Here is a 16,648-nt window from a genome sequence, read left to right as displayed (position 1 = left end):
TTTCCAAAGTAAAAACAAAAGTTTATAAATCGAATGACCAATATTGAATCGGTTTTTGAGCCTGATATCATTTATAGAACCATTAATCGATTATTTTAATGTCTCTTTTAAAATAGAATTTTAAAAGCAGATTTTTTTTCTCTTATGGTTTTCTTGAAAGTTACTGTTCAAAATGAATTTAAATATGTTTTCTTACATTTATGAAAGACCTGACTTATTGCACTTTAAGACAATTCCGAATCTTTTTATATTTACAATTATTGAATTATAATCATGAAAATATTTTCATCTCATCCTTGTTGATGTCATTGTTTGTGTAACAATTAAGTGATTATGACATGTTACTTTCATTAATAAACAAAATAATGTAACCAACTAAATTAAATTTGGAATTTAATGTTTGTGGAGTTTTGATCATGTCCTTAATATTGAAGAAGAATTGATGTTCCAGAAGTAATCAATATCGGATTGAATTCAAGTGAATCGCATCGAATTGGAAAAAATCGGAATGGAATAGAACTGAACTCTTGTGAATCGAAATCGAATCGACTGAGGAAATAAGGATCGATACCCAGCCCTATTTCGAGAAAGGACTCCAGATATCAGTGAACAATTACAGTTGGTATGCTGAAATCAATCACAAGATTTGGACAACTTTAAATGAAAAAATGGCTCCAAACGATTACTCGATTATTAAAATAGTTGTCGATTCATTTGATAATCGACCGCTTGTCGATTAATCGATGCATTTTGACAGCTCTATTCCTACGTCACATTTAATTCCGAAAGGGTGTTCAATTCGACTTCCTTATGATTGCGGATTAACCTCAGTCTCAAAGCCTTGCACCTCAACTGTGGTCCAAAGTGACGTCTCCATAGCAACCAGTCCCATGTCCACAATGAATATCTGACCGTCTGCTCCCCAAGCCAAGTGTTTACTGGCTCTCCAAATGATTCACTCCCTCATCTGAGAATTGAACACCGGCCTCCCCCGGTGACAGGCGGGACCCGGGAGGGTGGGGGGGGGTGGGTTCGGGGGGTTGTGGAGTGTCCCGCTCACCACTACCCCGTCGCACGCAAACGTCAACAGCTGCAATCATGCGCGTCGTCCACGGCAACAGTCACTGACCATAAAGCCAGTGGCTGAGTGCAGTCATGACGTATGGTTATTACTCGACGTACACGCACACACACAGCTCGTGTACGTTGCCGGTCCTGGTCCTGTTGCTAATCCCGGGTATTAAATCTTCTTTATGTTGGCGGCATACGAGCGCGTGCGGCCTTGACAGAAGCTTAGACGGCAACGGCAGGAAGGTCCGACGTCTTCACAAAATCACGCTCACGTTGGTGTCCTCTTTTTTTTCTTCTTTTTTTTTTTACAAAATGGCTTCCCGCATACAGCAGTTTTTGCTGGAACAACATAAACTGAACCAAAATGGCAGACTGCCGGTTCAGTTTTCAGGCATGGCTTTCTTGAGACGTTTCCATCTTGTTATGGTCGGCACGTAAAGGACAATGACAAAATAAAAATAAAAAAGTGAAATAAGAATCGAATAGACTCAAATCATAGCAACTGAAAAAACAATCAAAACAAATACTGACTGTGCGTTTTGGCCTCTTGGGGGCAGTGTGGTGCACTTGACACATTGGGAAGAATTTGTGCCTTTGCGTAGTGTTCTCTTACCCGTGGGTACGCGTTCCCACACCATTTGTGTGTGAAGATTTGCTATTTGAAGGAAAAACGCTCCCGAAGTCGATGCTAACTTACCATTAGCATTCGAATGGGATCCTCCTTTTCGCTTTTAGCATTAGCGCTAGGCTAGCGATGTTTGAAAAATGAAACATGTTTTCTATTTAAATATACAGTGGATGCAATTCTTATTGTCATATGTTACGTTTCACAGCTAACTTAGTTCCAACTGTGGTGTCATTAAACGGCTTAAAGGACGCTTTGATACAACAGAATAACAAGAATGACATACGCGACACACTTGCTGGTCGCTAATGCTACGCAAGCAAAATGGTGCATTCAGGGTACTTTCACAGCGTCGGAAACTTTGTTTTTCTTTGATTACAAACGTTTTTAAGGGGAAAATAATTGTCCATTTAGCCCAATTGGCGATTGTTTTGGCAGATGTCTGACGGGCAATAATCGGCCATTTTCACTTAAGCAACCCCCATCGCTGCCAGCTGTTTGACTGGATTTTGACTGATTTTGCAAGGCCAATACAATGTTTGTGTTCTATTGCTATAAAAACATGGAACCTACCAAAAGAAAGATTTTCATCAGGAAAAAAAAAAAGTATCTGTTTCCGTTTTGCAGCATTAGCATTAGAACATAGCTAAGTTTCATCATTATTCACAAATCTGTACAGAACTGTGGGTAAAGGAGCTTTTCTCAACATGGCCCTGGTTGATCTCTTAATATCTGCCGCCACCTGCTGGCCATTTTTTTAATGACTACCATTTCCTCAACCGTTCTCTGCAGTTAAGAGGCTCCATCAAAGCCTTGTGTATGCTCTAGCCTAAAACAACAACGTATAAATACGTCTTTGGGACATTTAAAAAGGAACATATTTATATGTTTTTGGGAGGAAATGAGCTAATCGGTCGGGCCCTACAGATTCATAGTGAAATGGTCTCAAAATCTTGGTCTGACCCTAAAAAAAAATTGTGATTTGAACAGGGGTGTGTAGACTTTTCATACCCATTGTGTGTCAATATTCTCCTCTTTACATTTGTCATGTGTGTGTGTCGCCAACGTAGCATTTTTAGATCCTAATCGTTCCTGGGAACCAACCTGAGACCACCTGTTGTTATTTTTCTGAGCTCTTCCTCCCTCCATCTTTTCCTCCTCCTGTAATGAGGCCGCACTTGTCGTCCTCCTCCTCCTCGTCCTCCTCCTCGTCCTCCTCCTCGTCCTCCTCGGGGCCTAATTATTCATTTAGAGTGACAGATGACCCTCCTGCTGTTTGTTGCTTTTCTCGCTGGCCGCCCATGTGACGTCTGACATGTTTGTGCCATGTTTTTTCGACTCCATCTTCTCCGTTACCTCGCATGTTTTCTTTCCTCGCTCGCTCGCTCTTGTTCTCTCTCTCTCCTTCATTATGCTCCCTCCTTTTCCGCCTTCATCTGCTCGGCGTTAACCCCGCTGGGCCGGCGCTTATGTAACAGTCAGGTGACGCTCGGGACGGGTTCTTCTCCAGTGGGGGGGAATATTTGGACCCCCGGGACACGTCCGGACCGTTTACATGAGCAACAGGCCCACCTTAGTTTGTTCATTTGGTTAGTTCAAATGCATGGACTCATTAATAATAATAATAATAATTCATATTTGGACACTCTTAAGACGCTTTACACAGCAGAGTATAAATGACAACAAAAACAATAGTTTAATTTATTTTATTTTATTTTACGTTTTAATTAAGTCATACATGTAAATAAAAAAAGAAGAAATATTAAATATTAATTTTCCAAAATAATTGGTTGATTAATTCAAACTCAATTCATTATTAGTCAAATTTTGAGAATGTATTATATCACAAATAATTATGCACATTTGAAATACAAATGGAATCGTTTGTGATACATTTTTATTGTGTTTGTTAAATAATTGGTTCATGAATTATAATGAAACGAATGAAGTACCACTGGATGTTGGTTGTATTAAAAGGAATCATTTATAGAATGCACACATCTAATAATTATCAAACACTATTAAAAAAAAAATTTCATCTGTTTGTTGGTTGATTTATTTTAATTAAATAAAATTCAAATAAAACATCCAAAATAAGAATAAATACAATAATATTGTGTTATTAAACAACAATGTGTTAAAATGAGTACAAAAAAAGTATTTTTTTAATTCTTATTAAATTAATTATAAATAATACATAAAAAATAAAAAGTATTATTAATATTATTAAACAATAATTTGACATATTTTACAAACAAATCTAATCTATAATATTTCTCCATTTATTAGTATTATTAAATATTGGTTAATTAATTAAAACTAATTTAATTATAAATGCGAAAATAAAAATTTAATTTTCTTATTCCAAAAGAACTATCGTACATATTTGACAGTTTCCAAATATCCTCAAATTAATCTAATCAAATGGTTGGTTAGTTGTTGATCTGAATGATTGTATTAATTAATCATTAAATGTTTATTTGGAAAAAAGTAGAAGGAAAAGTAATTTCAGTACTAAAATAATTTAAAAGCTATTTTTCCACATTTTCACTCTAAGCTAACTCTCAGCTGAGTGTTAGCTGACTCTAAGCACCACTACTATTGCAGCTCTGCTTACTTATTCTTTTGACATGATAGTGTTAGGTGAATAGTAGGAATGACTTTTTCCTTCCTTTTCTACCCCCTGCAGGCGCTGACATCTGCTGAAGATGAGTAGCGGCGGGGGGCACGCCACCCCCGAGCCCACAAGCGGGCCCGAGTCCCTCAAGAGGAAGGACTGCCCCTCAGACGTGCTGGGGCCAAGGTCAGCAATTTTTGCCCTGCCGCGAGAGAATCGCTTCCGATCATCACAATCGGCGGAATCGGGTTAAAATTCGGCTACGGAATTTAAGCAGCTGTTCTAATAACTAATCAAATGAAATCTATCAAACAATATCAAATACAGAATTTTCCAATATGAAAATATGTTTGATGATATAATTTGCTGATTATGATTTTTTTCTAATCAAACAGAGAATATTTTGAAATAAGGGCAGATTGTTGGTATGACTCCTCCACGGTAACATTGTAAATAGTTTTTTTTAGCAGGAGTTTGTTTACTTTTGTTGAGTTCCTCCCGTATGGAGTGCGTAAGGACACGACTGGCAGAGATAAAGCTACGGAAGCCCACGGGGGCAAAAGGCGCGGGTCGATAAGGGGGGAAAAAAACAACGATGTTATAATTATTTTGGATCGTCCACAATAAAACACTCAAATTAATTTAAAAAAGCGGTTTATTGCCCAGCCATAAATCTACCGATTATTCAATCGATTAATTAATTATTACAATTACAAAGCATTGTCCCCCTGATTACTGTTTAATAACTAGTGATTGGTGTTTTTTTCGCTGGGGGGGGGGTTGATGTTGTACTATGTTACCGGTTTGGTCATTGATTTCCAAAGTAAAAACAGATGTTTGCAAATGTCTTATTTTGATTAAACTCAGAAGATAATCAGTCTTCTTTCATGAAGGACGACACAAATCAGTCAACAATTACTGTTGATATGCTGAAACTGACCATTTTAAATTGAAAAATGGCTCCAAATGATGACTCGATTATTAAAATAGTTGTTGATGAATTTGGTAATCGATTACTTGTCGATTAATCGATTAATTTTGGCAGCCCTATGAGTTATACAACACTTCTGAAACGGTACAAGAAAGTTAATCGCTTTGCTTTCCAGCTACGTTTTCTACTTGTAAAAACGAGACACTACTAAATATATGAAATTGACCATATTTGGAAATACAAGGTTTTCGCCCTACAGAGTCATTATATTAATTAATATGAAGCATGTAAAAATATCAGTCAAGCGGCCAGTAGTGGCTTTTCACATTTTCCACTTTGGATGCGGCTCAGGCTCCGTCAGAAGCATGCGCGTTATCAATGTCAACAAGTGTACAGGAATCCTCCCCGATCAGGATTGCGTCCTTGAGCCATTTAATCCCTCCTTGCATGCTCAAGACAATGAAAGGTCTGTTGTACAGAATGCATTCCGCATAAGAACGTCTCATAAATCCATGCAAACATCTGCTAAGTTTGACATCGTTGCGCAAAACTTGTTTTTTTATTAACTAATTTTGCTCCCCAAAACGTCTATTTTAAATATTACAATGCTCCCAAAAACATATTTTTACGTTTGTTTGTTTTTTATGCAGAAGGCTTTGATGCAGCCTCCGAACTGAAAAGAATGCTTGAAGCAATGGTAGTTATTACAAAAATGACCAGCAGGTGGCAGCAGAGTATAAGAGATCAACCAGGGCCACGTTGAAAAAAAGCTCATTTACCCACAGTTCTATACAGATTTGCGAATAATGATAAAACCTATTTATATTCTAATGCTAATTGCTGCAAAACGGAAACAGATACAAATATACGTTTTGTCCTGATGAAAGAAGAGACTCTAATCTTTCGTTTGGTAGGTTCCATGTTTTTATAGCAATAGATCACAATATTCTGTGGGCCTGAGAATTGATTTTGGCCGAGCAGGGTTGGTTCAAAGGTCCAGGAAGGACCCGCAAGTCAAAATGTAGTGGGATATTTTGACCATGTGGAAGCAAGGACATGATCAGATGTGGATGTAACACTTTTTATTTTTTTTGAAAAACAACAGAGATCATAAGTAAACACAACATAAAGGGACTGCCTTGTACATTTAAAAAAAATAAAAAAATAACAAAAACAACAGCAACGACAAAAAGACCCCTCACCCCCCCAAAAAAACAAGCAAACACAAAAGCCCACAATAAACAAACAACCAAAAAACAAGACAAAACATTGAGTTAGAAAGAAACGAAGCAAATCCTAACATTAACGTAAGACAGAAAAAAAAACAAAAAAACAAAACCACCAGATTTTAGTTTTGAACAAATGTCATGTACAGAAGGTAAAGTGATGGAGAAAGAAGAAGAGACAAAAGAAAAGACGAATAAAAGGATCAGACGTTAATAAGCATGAAGAAGAGCATCTTGGAAACAAAAGAAAAATAATTACACACGTCGTACATTTAGATACAACACATACTTGAATTGGCAGCTTAATGCTAGCACAGAATGTAAAAAAAAGCTGTGGCCGGGCTAGCAAAAGTTAGCATTGAAGTCGTGGTAGTCACATGTGCCTTGAAATAATCAATGCAGGTACACATACAGACCAAAGTTAATAGAGGTGAAAACTGAAACAAAAATTCCAAAAACTTTTTTGTTCAGGAAATGAGATTAAAATGAGTGTTTTTTTTTATTTAAAAAATAGCTGGGACAAAATTTGTGCTGTGAAAATAATCAATAAGTAATCAATCATCAAATTAATAACTAGTTTAATAATCGAGTCATTGTTTGGAGCCATTTGTAAAAAAAATCCTCTCATTTCAGCATATCAACAATTGTTGTTGACTGATTTCTGTAGTCCTTGATGAAAGAAGACTGATTATCTGGTGTGTTTAACCAAATTTGCAAACATATCTTACTTTACTTTGGAAAACAACCGAACCGAACCGGTAACATAGTACAACATCAACCCCCTCCCCTTTTTTTTTTTTTTTTTTAAATCAATGGTTAATAAGCAGTAATCAGGGTGAACAAATGCTTTTGTAATACATTTTAATGCGAAATTTAAATGGATCAGATTAGTCGATTAATCGATTCCAAAAAAAATTTGGAGATTTTTTTGGAGGAAATGATAATTTACAGTACTGATAAGTTCCTTCAAATGTATGTAAAATGACAACAGAAAATGTTTTTGCATCATAACCCTCTCCAAGTCGTCAAGAGTCGTACCATATGGAATCCAATTGTAATCGAAAAGAATCAAATCGTTACGCTGTCAAATCGAACCGTCCTTGAAACATTTCGCTCCTCACGTATCGAAAACTGTAGTCACAACCCTAATTTGACAAAAAAAATAAAACATGTATATGTATATTTTAGTGCCGTCAAATGATTAATTATTTTAACTAATTAATTGCACCATTATCCGTAATTAATCGTGATTAATGACATTTTTCTACTTTTCTACTACTTTTTTTCTAGAAAGCTTGTAACAGATATTTAATCGCAACTTCCCATCTGCGCCAATCATTTTTTGGAACGCTCAGTTCATGCACGACCCTTAATTGCTTCATTGTTTACTCGTCAAGTTTCCATCCAATTGTTTCGAATTTTTTAAGCAAATTTACTGAAAATGCGCAAAACGGACTTGAGACTTATGCCAGTTTCCATCTGTTCTTCTCTCGCGAATATTGAGAGGGGACTCCGCCGCTGTAGGTGGCGCTATACACCATGGAGATGTTATGCACCAGTCATTTAAAAGAAGAAGAAGACCAGGAAGCGACTGCGGCATGTGATGACGTCGTATGAGTTTGCTTTTGTCATTTTTGATCAACCGTAGCGTTTCTTTGCTGTTTTCCATCTAAAATTGCATTTTTTAAGTATGTTTTTTTATTTTTTATTTGATTAAGTCCTCTCTCAACGCCAGTGATCATTTCGGCGATATTTTTCGTCACAATTTTTATTTATTTTTTCAGACAAAAATGACACGAAAAATAAAATAGAAGCCATTCTTGGAGACGATAACTAAAATCTACAATTTGGTCAATAACTAAAATAAAAATGACAACAACAACACAGTGACGAAAATTCACACAATCCAATCAGAAAGAATGAAACGCGGGTGGGAGAAAAGAACCGCTTATTGATTGTGCAGCTGTAAAATTAATCTCAATCAAATATGCGCTTTTTAAAATTTAGGTGAAAACCAAGTTATAAGTTACATATTATTGTCAGTTCAGCATGTTTCATTCAAACAATTAATAAAGACACAGTTACAAATAGGTGTGTTATAATTTCCTGTATAAAAGTTAAAATGGATGCTGAAGGAAAATATTGACTAAACTGTCAATTTAGTCGACTAAAATTGGATTAAAACAGTTTGGGAGAAAGTAGGAAATAATAGAAGTCAACCCCCGCTGGGGAGTTTATGCTTTCATTCCATTTGTTAGCTTATTAGCGAGCACCGCGGGAAAAAAAAATGCCAGCAAACTTTGTGGCGTTGATCACAAACAGAGCTTTTACATTTTGATGCAGATCCAAGTTTATTTGTTTCTCCAAATGTTGCCTGAACCTAAATAAATAAAAAAACATGATGTCATTTTTAGACCCTGGTTCAATTTTAGCACGTTATCATTAAAAAAATTAATTCTAACACACACCGTCACCGAAAATTATCCATTTTTCTTTAAATGCGAATAATTACGCTCTAAAAAATGTTGGGTCAAAAATAATCAAATATGGGTTAAAAAGGGACTGACCCAACATTTCGGGTTATTCTTTTCACCCATTTAACTCCAAACGTTGGGTCGAAACGAATAACCCAATAAACGAGCCCAAAAATTGGGTTGTTTTGTACAAACCCAAAATTGGGTTGTTTTTGGGTTCGGGTTAGGTCAGCCTAACTCGAACCCATACGTTATTGTGATTTTTTTATTCTCCACACTTTTTTGCCCGGTAACAGCTCCCACATAATTCTTCCTATTTACACCTTTGGAATTTCAACTTGCTTCAAAAGATTCACGCCTCTCTGGGTATTTATCGTCTGATTCCACATTACTTACTTGCAGCATTGGCACATTTCAACGTTAAATATCAACTTCATTTTCAATGGGTCTGACATTGAGCTTTTTCTAAGTCCCGCTTTCCGCACCCACTTCCGCACACCTGTCTGATACTTCAATATGAATTCAATAAAAAAAAAAAATTCTGGTCCAAAATGAACCCCGGGTGTGCCCACTGTGTCCGGCAGCCCCAAGAGGAGCGCGGAGCGGCCAAACCGCGAGCAGGAGAACAAGTACATCGAGGAGCTGGCCGAGCTCATCTTCGCCAACATCAACGACATGGACGACCTCAACGTCAAGCCCGACAAGTGCGCCATCCTCAAGGAGACGGTCAAGCAGATACGGCACATCAAAGAGCACGGTGCGTCTTGTCGAGTCGTACCGTTTTCACTTTTCGGAAAGGGGGGCTTGCGATTTTGGCGAGCCGCTATTTAATTGTCCGGGAGTGTGACAGTAAAAGCGCGGACTGAGTTTTCAATGACGGAGGCAGCACTTCGTGCCCAAACTGCCAAATGACACCCGTTTATTCAGCAGAACTGAACATTTGAGTTTGTTGTCAGTGGCTAATGTTGCTAATGCTAATTTGTACAAACACAGCCGCTTTGCTTACTGTTAAGCTTCACTCTAAAAAAAAGTTGGGTCAAAAAGAACACAAATTGGGTGGAAAAGGAACCGAGACAACTTTTGGGTCAATTGAATAACCCACAAAACAACGTTCCGTTGTTGGTTGGCCTAATTTCTTTTATTTTCTGTTATGACCCAGTCCCCAACTCTCCATTCTGCAAGTCTGCATAACATTGTATCCTTATTAAGATGAAATAAAACTAAAACTAATATAGAGTTTTTCAGGGCCGATACCGATGCCGATTATTAGTTGATATGTGCCAATATTTGAAGCCGAAATTCATTTTCAGTAAAGAGGGTGGAAAAAATATTGGCCTCAAATTTTTTTTAAATACAAATGCTAATCTTGATTTTGTTGCAATGTCTTAAAGCATGAATGCTTATTGAACAATTATTGTATTTTTAATCTTAGACAATATACTCCCGAGCTCCAAAGTTATCAGTATGTGTTAAACAGTTAAATGGAAACTTAAAGAAGTAAATACCATAGCTCTGTTTAAAAAAAAATCCTGGAATCTTAAACTTTTACATTTCTTTGTTTTAATGTTGAACAAATACAAAAGGTTCAAAAGGGGTCCCAGGGTCCGCGTTTATAAAGTTTAAATTAAAAAGTGATTTTCACATTTCAGAGGCTCCCCTGGAGAATATTCGTGAAAAGCAGCCCTCAGTCGTCTTTTTTTATCGACGTCGTAGCAAAAACGTACGATATCTCTTCAGCTTCAGCGGACTCGGCGGTCGCCATCTTGACTCGTCATACGAGCCAATGACAGTCATGTGGACTTCACAGACAGTCAGAAAACATAGTCCTGTCCGTGTCCCTTGAGGCCTCCCTGATTTTATGTTTTTTGGATTTGTTGGGGTCTGGATGTTTCTTGGGCTGGGGAGGAGTTCTGGGGGGGGGGTGTCTGGTCGGTGCTGGATTTCACCTTCCTTGGTTTTCTTCGGTCCCCTCGGGTCTCCTGGTGTTCGGTTTAGGTGAACGGTATGAGATTTTTTCTAATAGGTTTTCTGGTGAGCTAACAAATACACGCACGCACGCACGCACGCACGCACGCACGCACGCACGCAGGCACGTACACATACTCACCCACACACACACACACAAAAATAATAATAATAATAAAAAAAAATAAAAAATAAAAGAGCAATGATGATGACATTTCCGAATGAACAATACTGAGCTCTTAGAAAAAAAAAAAGAAAAAAAAAAATAGAAAACATAGTTTCCCGAGACCATTACACCCAATACGTAAATGCCTTCCACTTCAGCAGCCTCACATGAAGGCAACTCAATAACTCCTCCACCATCTATGTACAGTTTAGCATATTTGATTTGTTTTTATTATATATATATATATATATATATATATATATATATATATATATATGTGTGCGTGTGTGTACTTAAACATAGGTTTTTAGCCTGTAACAGAAGCAACAGAAGTGCATCCATTTGTCTAAACTATTATTTTTTTAAATAATTGGCAGAGCGCTACTGCCACCTACCGTCATGGATGTGCAATTACATGGGAAAAAAAAACAGGTGCCTTGGCGCTTGACTTGGCATGGAGGCGCCAGTCAGCAGCATCCTCAAGACCTTTTTCCACGCACGACAAACCACAACGGCGCTCAGGCCGCTCGGGTCCCACACCACCAGGAATGCCAAATATGCGCCCTCGTGGGGCCGTGCCGGCCGGGCTTATCATCACGGTGGCACGGACGGACGCGTGCATTCATTTCATTCATTCAATCATTTTTATTTTTGTTTCAGGCAATAACAGAGCACACGGTCAGTGTCAAGTTACTCCAAGGAGGGGAAAAAAAAACAACAACAAAAGAGACCGAGAAAGAAAACAAACAACAAAAGGATAAAGTCCAATTCTGCCTGAAAAGGAGTTAGAAGAAGAAAACTGATTTAATCCCACCCCCATCATCCCATTCCAAATTCCAAGCGACTCTGCTACTTAATCTTAAGACTCAATAATAAACAAGTACCCAGAGAGCTATAAATATGAAATAAGCAAGGAAAAAAATAATTGAGATGGTGGCATTACCATAAGAAACAATAAGTGTTTACGATTTTAACAACACGTGCAAAGTAAACAATACTCGCGCTGGTAGGACAGCAAATACCAGAAACGGTCATAAATGATATGCCAGCAAGGGTAATAAACAATATATTGATAATGGTAAAGAAGTAGCTTTCCCACCCGCTGCTGTTAGAACTCGACAATCGGCCGTGCTCTCGGGAGACCGTCGATGTGCCGTGATGCGATGTTTTCATTTCAAATTGGAACAAAATGTGACGATGATGCTATCGATTTGCGCTGTTGCGTTGCTCTGTTTTTATTTCATATTCAATTCAATTTAAGAGACGTGTCACATGCTTGGGCCTTATGGGACGGCATTTTTGCAACCAAGTTAGGGCCAACATTTACGAAAAAAATAAAAATTTTGCTTTTCCATGCATGCATGTGTGTGTGTGTGTGTGTGTTTTAATGTGGGAAAGTGTGTGTAGCCGTAAAAACGTTCGTAAGAGTGTGTTTGTAATTGTACAAAAAGTGGGGCATGTGTATCAAAAGGTGCCTTTTGTCTTTGCTACATTGTGAGGCCCATGCACGCGTGTTTTTTCCTGATTTAACTACCATTGCGGGGGACCGACATGATCTTGTGGGGACATTTTGGTGGTCCCCACAAGTTTAGACCTCTCTTTGAGGATCAATACTTGGTTTTAGAGTTTAGGTTTGAATTGGGTTTGGGTTGGGTTTAGGGTTAGGCAATCAGTTGTGATGGTTAAGGTTAGGGTGAGGGGCGAGGAAATGCATTATGTCAATGAGATGTCCCCACTACGATGCAAAGATGTGTGTGTGTGTGTGCCTTTGTCTTTGCTACATTGTGGGGCCCATACATGCGTGTTTTTCCAGGTGGTGATGGTTCGGGTAAGGGCCGAGAGTGTGGGCGGGTTTATCACATCATGTAGACCCTTTTCTGGGTTTTTACTATCATTGTGAGGACCACGTGTCCATGGGACATTTTGGTGTTCCCCATTAGTCCAGGGCTATTTTGAGGGTCAAGACTTGGTTTTAGAGTTTAGGTTTGAATTGACCTTTAGTTGGGGTGAGGGTAAGGGTTAGGTTTAATGTGACACAACACTAGCGAGCGCGCGAGCACAGGCGACCAAATACACGACAAGATTTGTAAATGTTTATTTAATTCAAAAAGATTTGTATTTTTTACCATATAAAAGTAAATTTTCATATAAAAAATCAGAGGGATGCATTTTTGCTTATCACGGTATTTTTCAAGGGCACGTGCAATTGTATTTTTAATGTTAGGCGCAAGCGCAAAATCTTAAGCACACAAGTACCAAATTCAAAAAATCATTTTTGGCTCCAACCTTTCAAAAATTCCCTGGCTTCCAAGAAAAAGAGAGAAAAAAAAACAGGTAGTGTAAAAAACAAAAACACGTTTCAATGCTACCCGGGACGCATCACCGATATTTCATCATTTGTAAATATAACAATCGTTTCATAATACAGTTAGTATTTATGTGTGAGTTGGTGTGTGTGACCGTGAGTGAGGGCGTTTGTGTGAGATATTGTGTGTGCGTGCGCGCGTAAAGACACACGTCACAACAGCGTCTAAATATCTGAATGCGTGAAACCCGCAACAGCTCATCGCTTTTTTTTTTCTTTTCTTCCCCCCCCCCCCCCCCCCCCCCCCCCCCCCCTTAGAGAAAGCTCCGGTGGCCGACGCGGACGAGGTGCAGAAGGCCGACGTCTCGTCTAGCGGCCACGGCGTCATCGACAAGGACACGCTGGGGCCCATGATGCTGGAGGTGGGGGCCGCCGAGAGGGGGGGGGGGGGAGTGTGTGTGGGGGGGGAGAGTCGCGCTGGCGGAAGATAAAGTATCTGTCGCATCACGGGTGTGTGCTGATGTACAACACGGCACCGAGGTATAAATAAATACCTCTCGGGAAAGCTGATTACAAGTGTGTGCGTGCGTGTGTGTGTGTGTGTGTGTGTGTGTGCGTGTGTGCGTTCCTCTCTGAAAATGAGATAGTGACGACAGGCCAGCAGTATTTGTAGTAGGTGGCAAGTCCAGGGGCCGCATTTATAAAGCTTGCGTACGATAAAAAATGAGGCCTAAACTCTACGTACGAACATTTCTGCGCCAAAGGTGGTGTTTAGAGAAAGCAAACTGGCCTCCCTGATTTTATGTTTTTTGGATTTGTTGGGGTCTGGATGTTTCTTGGGCTGGGGAGGAGTTCTGGTGGGGGGGTGTCTGGTCGGTGCTGGATTTCACCTTCCTTGGTTTTCTTTGGTCCCCTCGGGTCTCCTGGTGTTCGGTTTAGGTGAACGGTATGAGATTTTTTCTAATAGGTTTTTTGGTGAGCTAACAAATACACGCACGCACGCACGCACGCACGCACGCACGCACGCACGCACGCACGCACGCACGCACATACACATACTCACCCACACACACACACACAAAAAATATATATATATATATATATATATATATAAAAAATATATATTAAAAAAAAAAAATAATAATAATAATAATAATAAAAGAGCAATGATGATGACATTTCCGAATGAACAATACTGAGCTCTTTAAAAAAATAAAAAAAAAGTCTGGACCGACTTTTACCGTACGCAATTCTCAAGACGTGAGAAAACGGTCACACAAACAGCTTTGTGGTGCATTTCCATGTATGCTGGATGTTGGGTCACTATAACTATTAACTATCTTGTTTTAGCTCCAGTCTTGCTCCGATGTCACAAAAGTATCGATATCGAATCGATTCAGAGAAGCCCAAAAAAGGAGCCTCAGTGCTTACAAAGAAAGGAAACGGCTCAAGCGTGAGCTGCTCCGAGCTGCTAAATTGCGATATCGCTTTAAAAATGGGCTGCGTTTTAATGCAAGCGGATCGCATCGCGGGTCTCCCTTTTCGGAAAATACACACATGCAAACGCACACTGTTTAGAGAGATTTTCTTTTTGCAGTCGTTTTAAATGGCTTAACTCAACCGAAATTCGGCGTCGCATTGGAGACAAAAGTAGAATCCTGATTGTTTACTGTGCGTCTTGCTGCTCTAAATAGTAAATAAGTCTTACTACGCTATAACTTACACAAGACTACGGACTACTTCTTCTACTTCCATTTGATGGTCGCCAAATACTTGTGGTTCTTTAGCGCCCCCTTCTTTAGCATAGATGCCTATGGCTATGAAGAAGGCCACTGGCGGTAATGCATGACTTCTTCTTTCTTATCGGCTTAATAAAAACTTATTAAACGGAGTGCATGCATGTGGCAGTAATTAAACTGTACATTAAATAAAGAAAAAAAGCAAAAGACTGAACACAAATACCCCCTAAAAGAAGTAAGCTAAGAAATTGGACATAAAAACACAAAACGTGGATGCATAATTATGCACTATGACTGTGTCTCTTATGTCAATTTGTTTTGCTTGATTTATTAACCACTGGAACCTTAGCATAAAAACCGTCACAGGAATGTGAATGTCGTGTTTTGCGAGAGTGTTTTTACCACTTTATTTACATAGCGCTATACAGTATTATTTATTGTTTTGATCAGGTCATGTTCAATAAAATATATTGGATTCAATTATAAATGTCATTATTCATATTTTTTTATATTTTTACTAATGCACCAAGTAAGAGAAAGAAGTTTCTACTATTTGCAAGTCTTCCAAATAAAAGTAAAATTGGTACTGCATGAAATCCTTAACTGAATTTAAAAATCACTCTCTCTCTCTCTCTCTCTCTCTCTCTCTCTCTCTCTCGCTCGCTCATTCGCGTTAATCGTAGGTATAGTAATCCCTCGAAATAATCCATATTTTTAATAAATGTACCTGTAATCTGATTACATGTTTTTTTTCCCCCTCTACTGTAACGGAATAGTTCCATTTTTTTTTTTTGTGATTACGTAACGTCCGTACATGTATTCCGTTACTCCCCAAGCATGATCATATTAATGACAACTAATGTGGACGCATCCTGCCACGCATTACATCATCGTGCCAACGCTTCAATACGCGCATATCATTTCACCCGCACGCCCGCCGCCACATATGCCATTAAAGGCTAAATAAAATTATATTGACACAAGACAATAAGGATAAAAAATAAAAAAAAATAGCTAGAAAAATACAGTCTGGTACAAAAATCTTTGCTATGGAGCTTGATATAATTATAGGCTTTTGTCACGCAAATAAATAAATAAATAAATAAATGAAGGTAACGCCCGCGTCAATAAAGTCTGTCATAAACATTCACAATGCGACAACACAGACGCGATGCTGGATAAAGATCCATAAGCAAAATATTGGAAATAGGAATGGATACTAATAATAATAATAATAATAATAACAATTATAGGGCGGCCTATTGATCGCCTAATTTTTGGAGACAATTTCCCCAGTGCATTAGTGAAGTCTGAGTAAAGACATTGTTGGTCAAATTATTTTCTTTATGCTCACCTTTGGGTCAGACCAAATTATTATTCTAATATGTTTTTAAATGTATTTAATCTGCCACTAGCTGTGCGTCCTGCGGCGGCATTATAGCAACTCGTCCTGCTTGCTTTTATTGGCGATGCTCCCAAACAATCACGGCCTTCAAAGTACATCTTTTTTTTTTTAATCTTTTTTTTTT

The 16,648-nt window shown here is 38.4% G+C and overlaps 1 protein-coding gene across 2 annotated transcripts in view; it reads left to right on the top strand.

Moving 5' to 3' along the window:
- Positions 1-16,648, top strand: part of LOC147180415 (nuclear receptor coactivator 2-like) — a 65,128-nt gene that overhangs the window by 14,972 nt on the left and 33,508 nt on the right. For both annotated transcript variants that reach the window (XM_086079691.1, XM_086079692.1), the window contains exons 2-4: positions 4,386-4,499; positions 9,529-9,701; positions 13,699-13,802. In XM_086079691.1, the coding sequence (XP_085935817.1) occupies positions 4,405-4,499; positions 9,529-9,701; positions 13,699-13,802 (372 nt within the window). In that variant the 5' untranslated portion in view covers positions 4,386-4,404. The remainder of the gene's footprint in view (positions 1-4,385; positions 4,500-9,528; positions 9,702-13,698; positions 13,803-16,648) is intronic.

This window comes from Leptonotus elevatus, chromosome 1 (assembly GCF_054856555.1).
Source record: "Leptonotus elevatus isolate MCC_2025b chromosome 1, RoL_Lele_1.0, whole genome shotgun sequence".
NCBI classification, from domain to species: Eukaryota; Metazoa; Chordata; class Actinopteri; order Syngnathiformes; family Syngnathidae; genus Leptonotus; species Leptonotus elevatus.
This window is presented reverse-complemented; position numbering and strand designations above follow the sequence as displayed.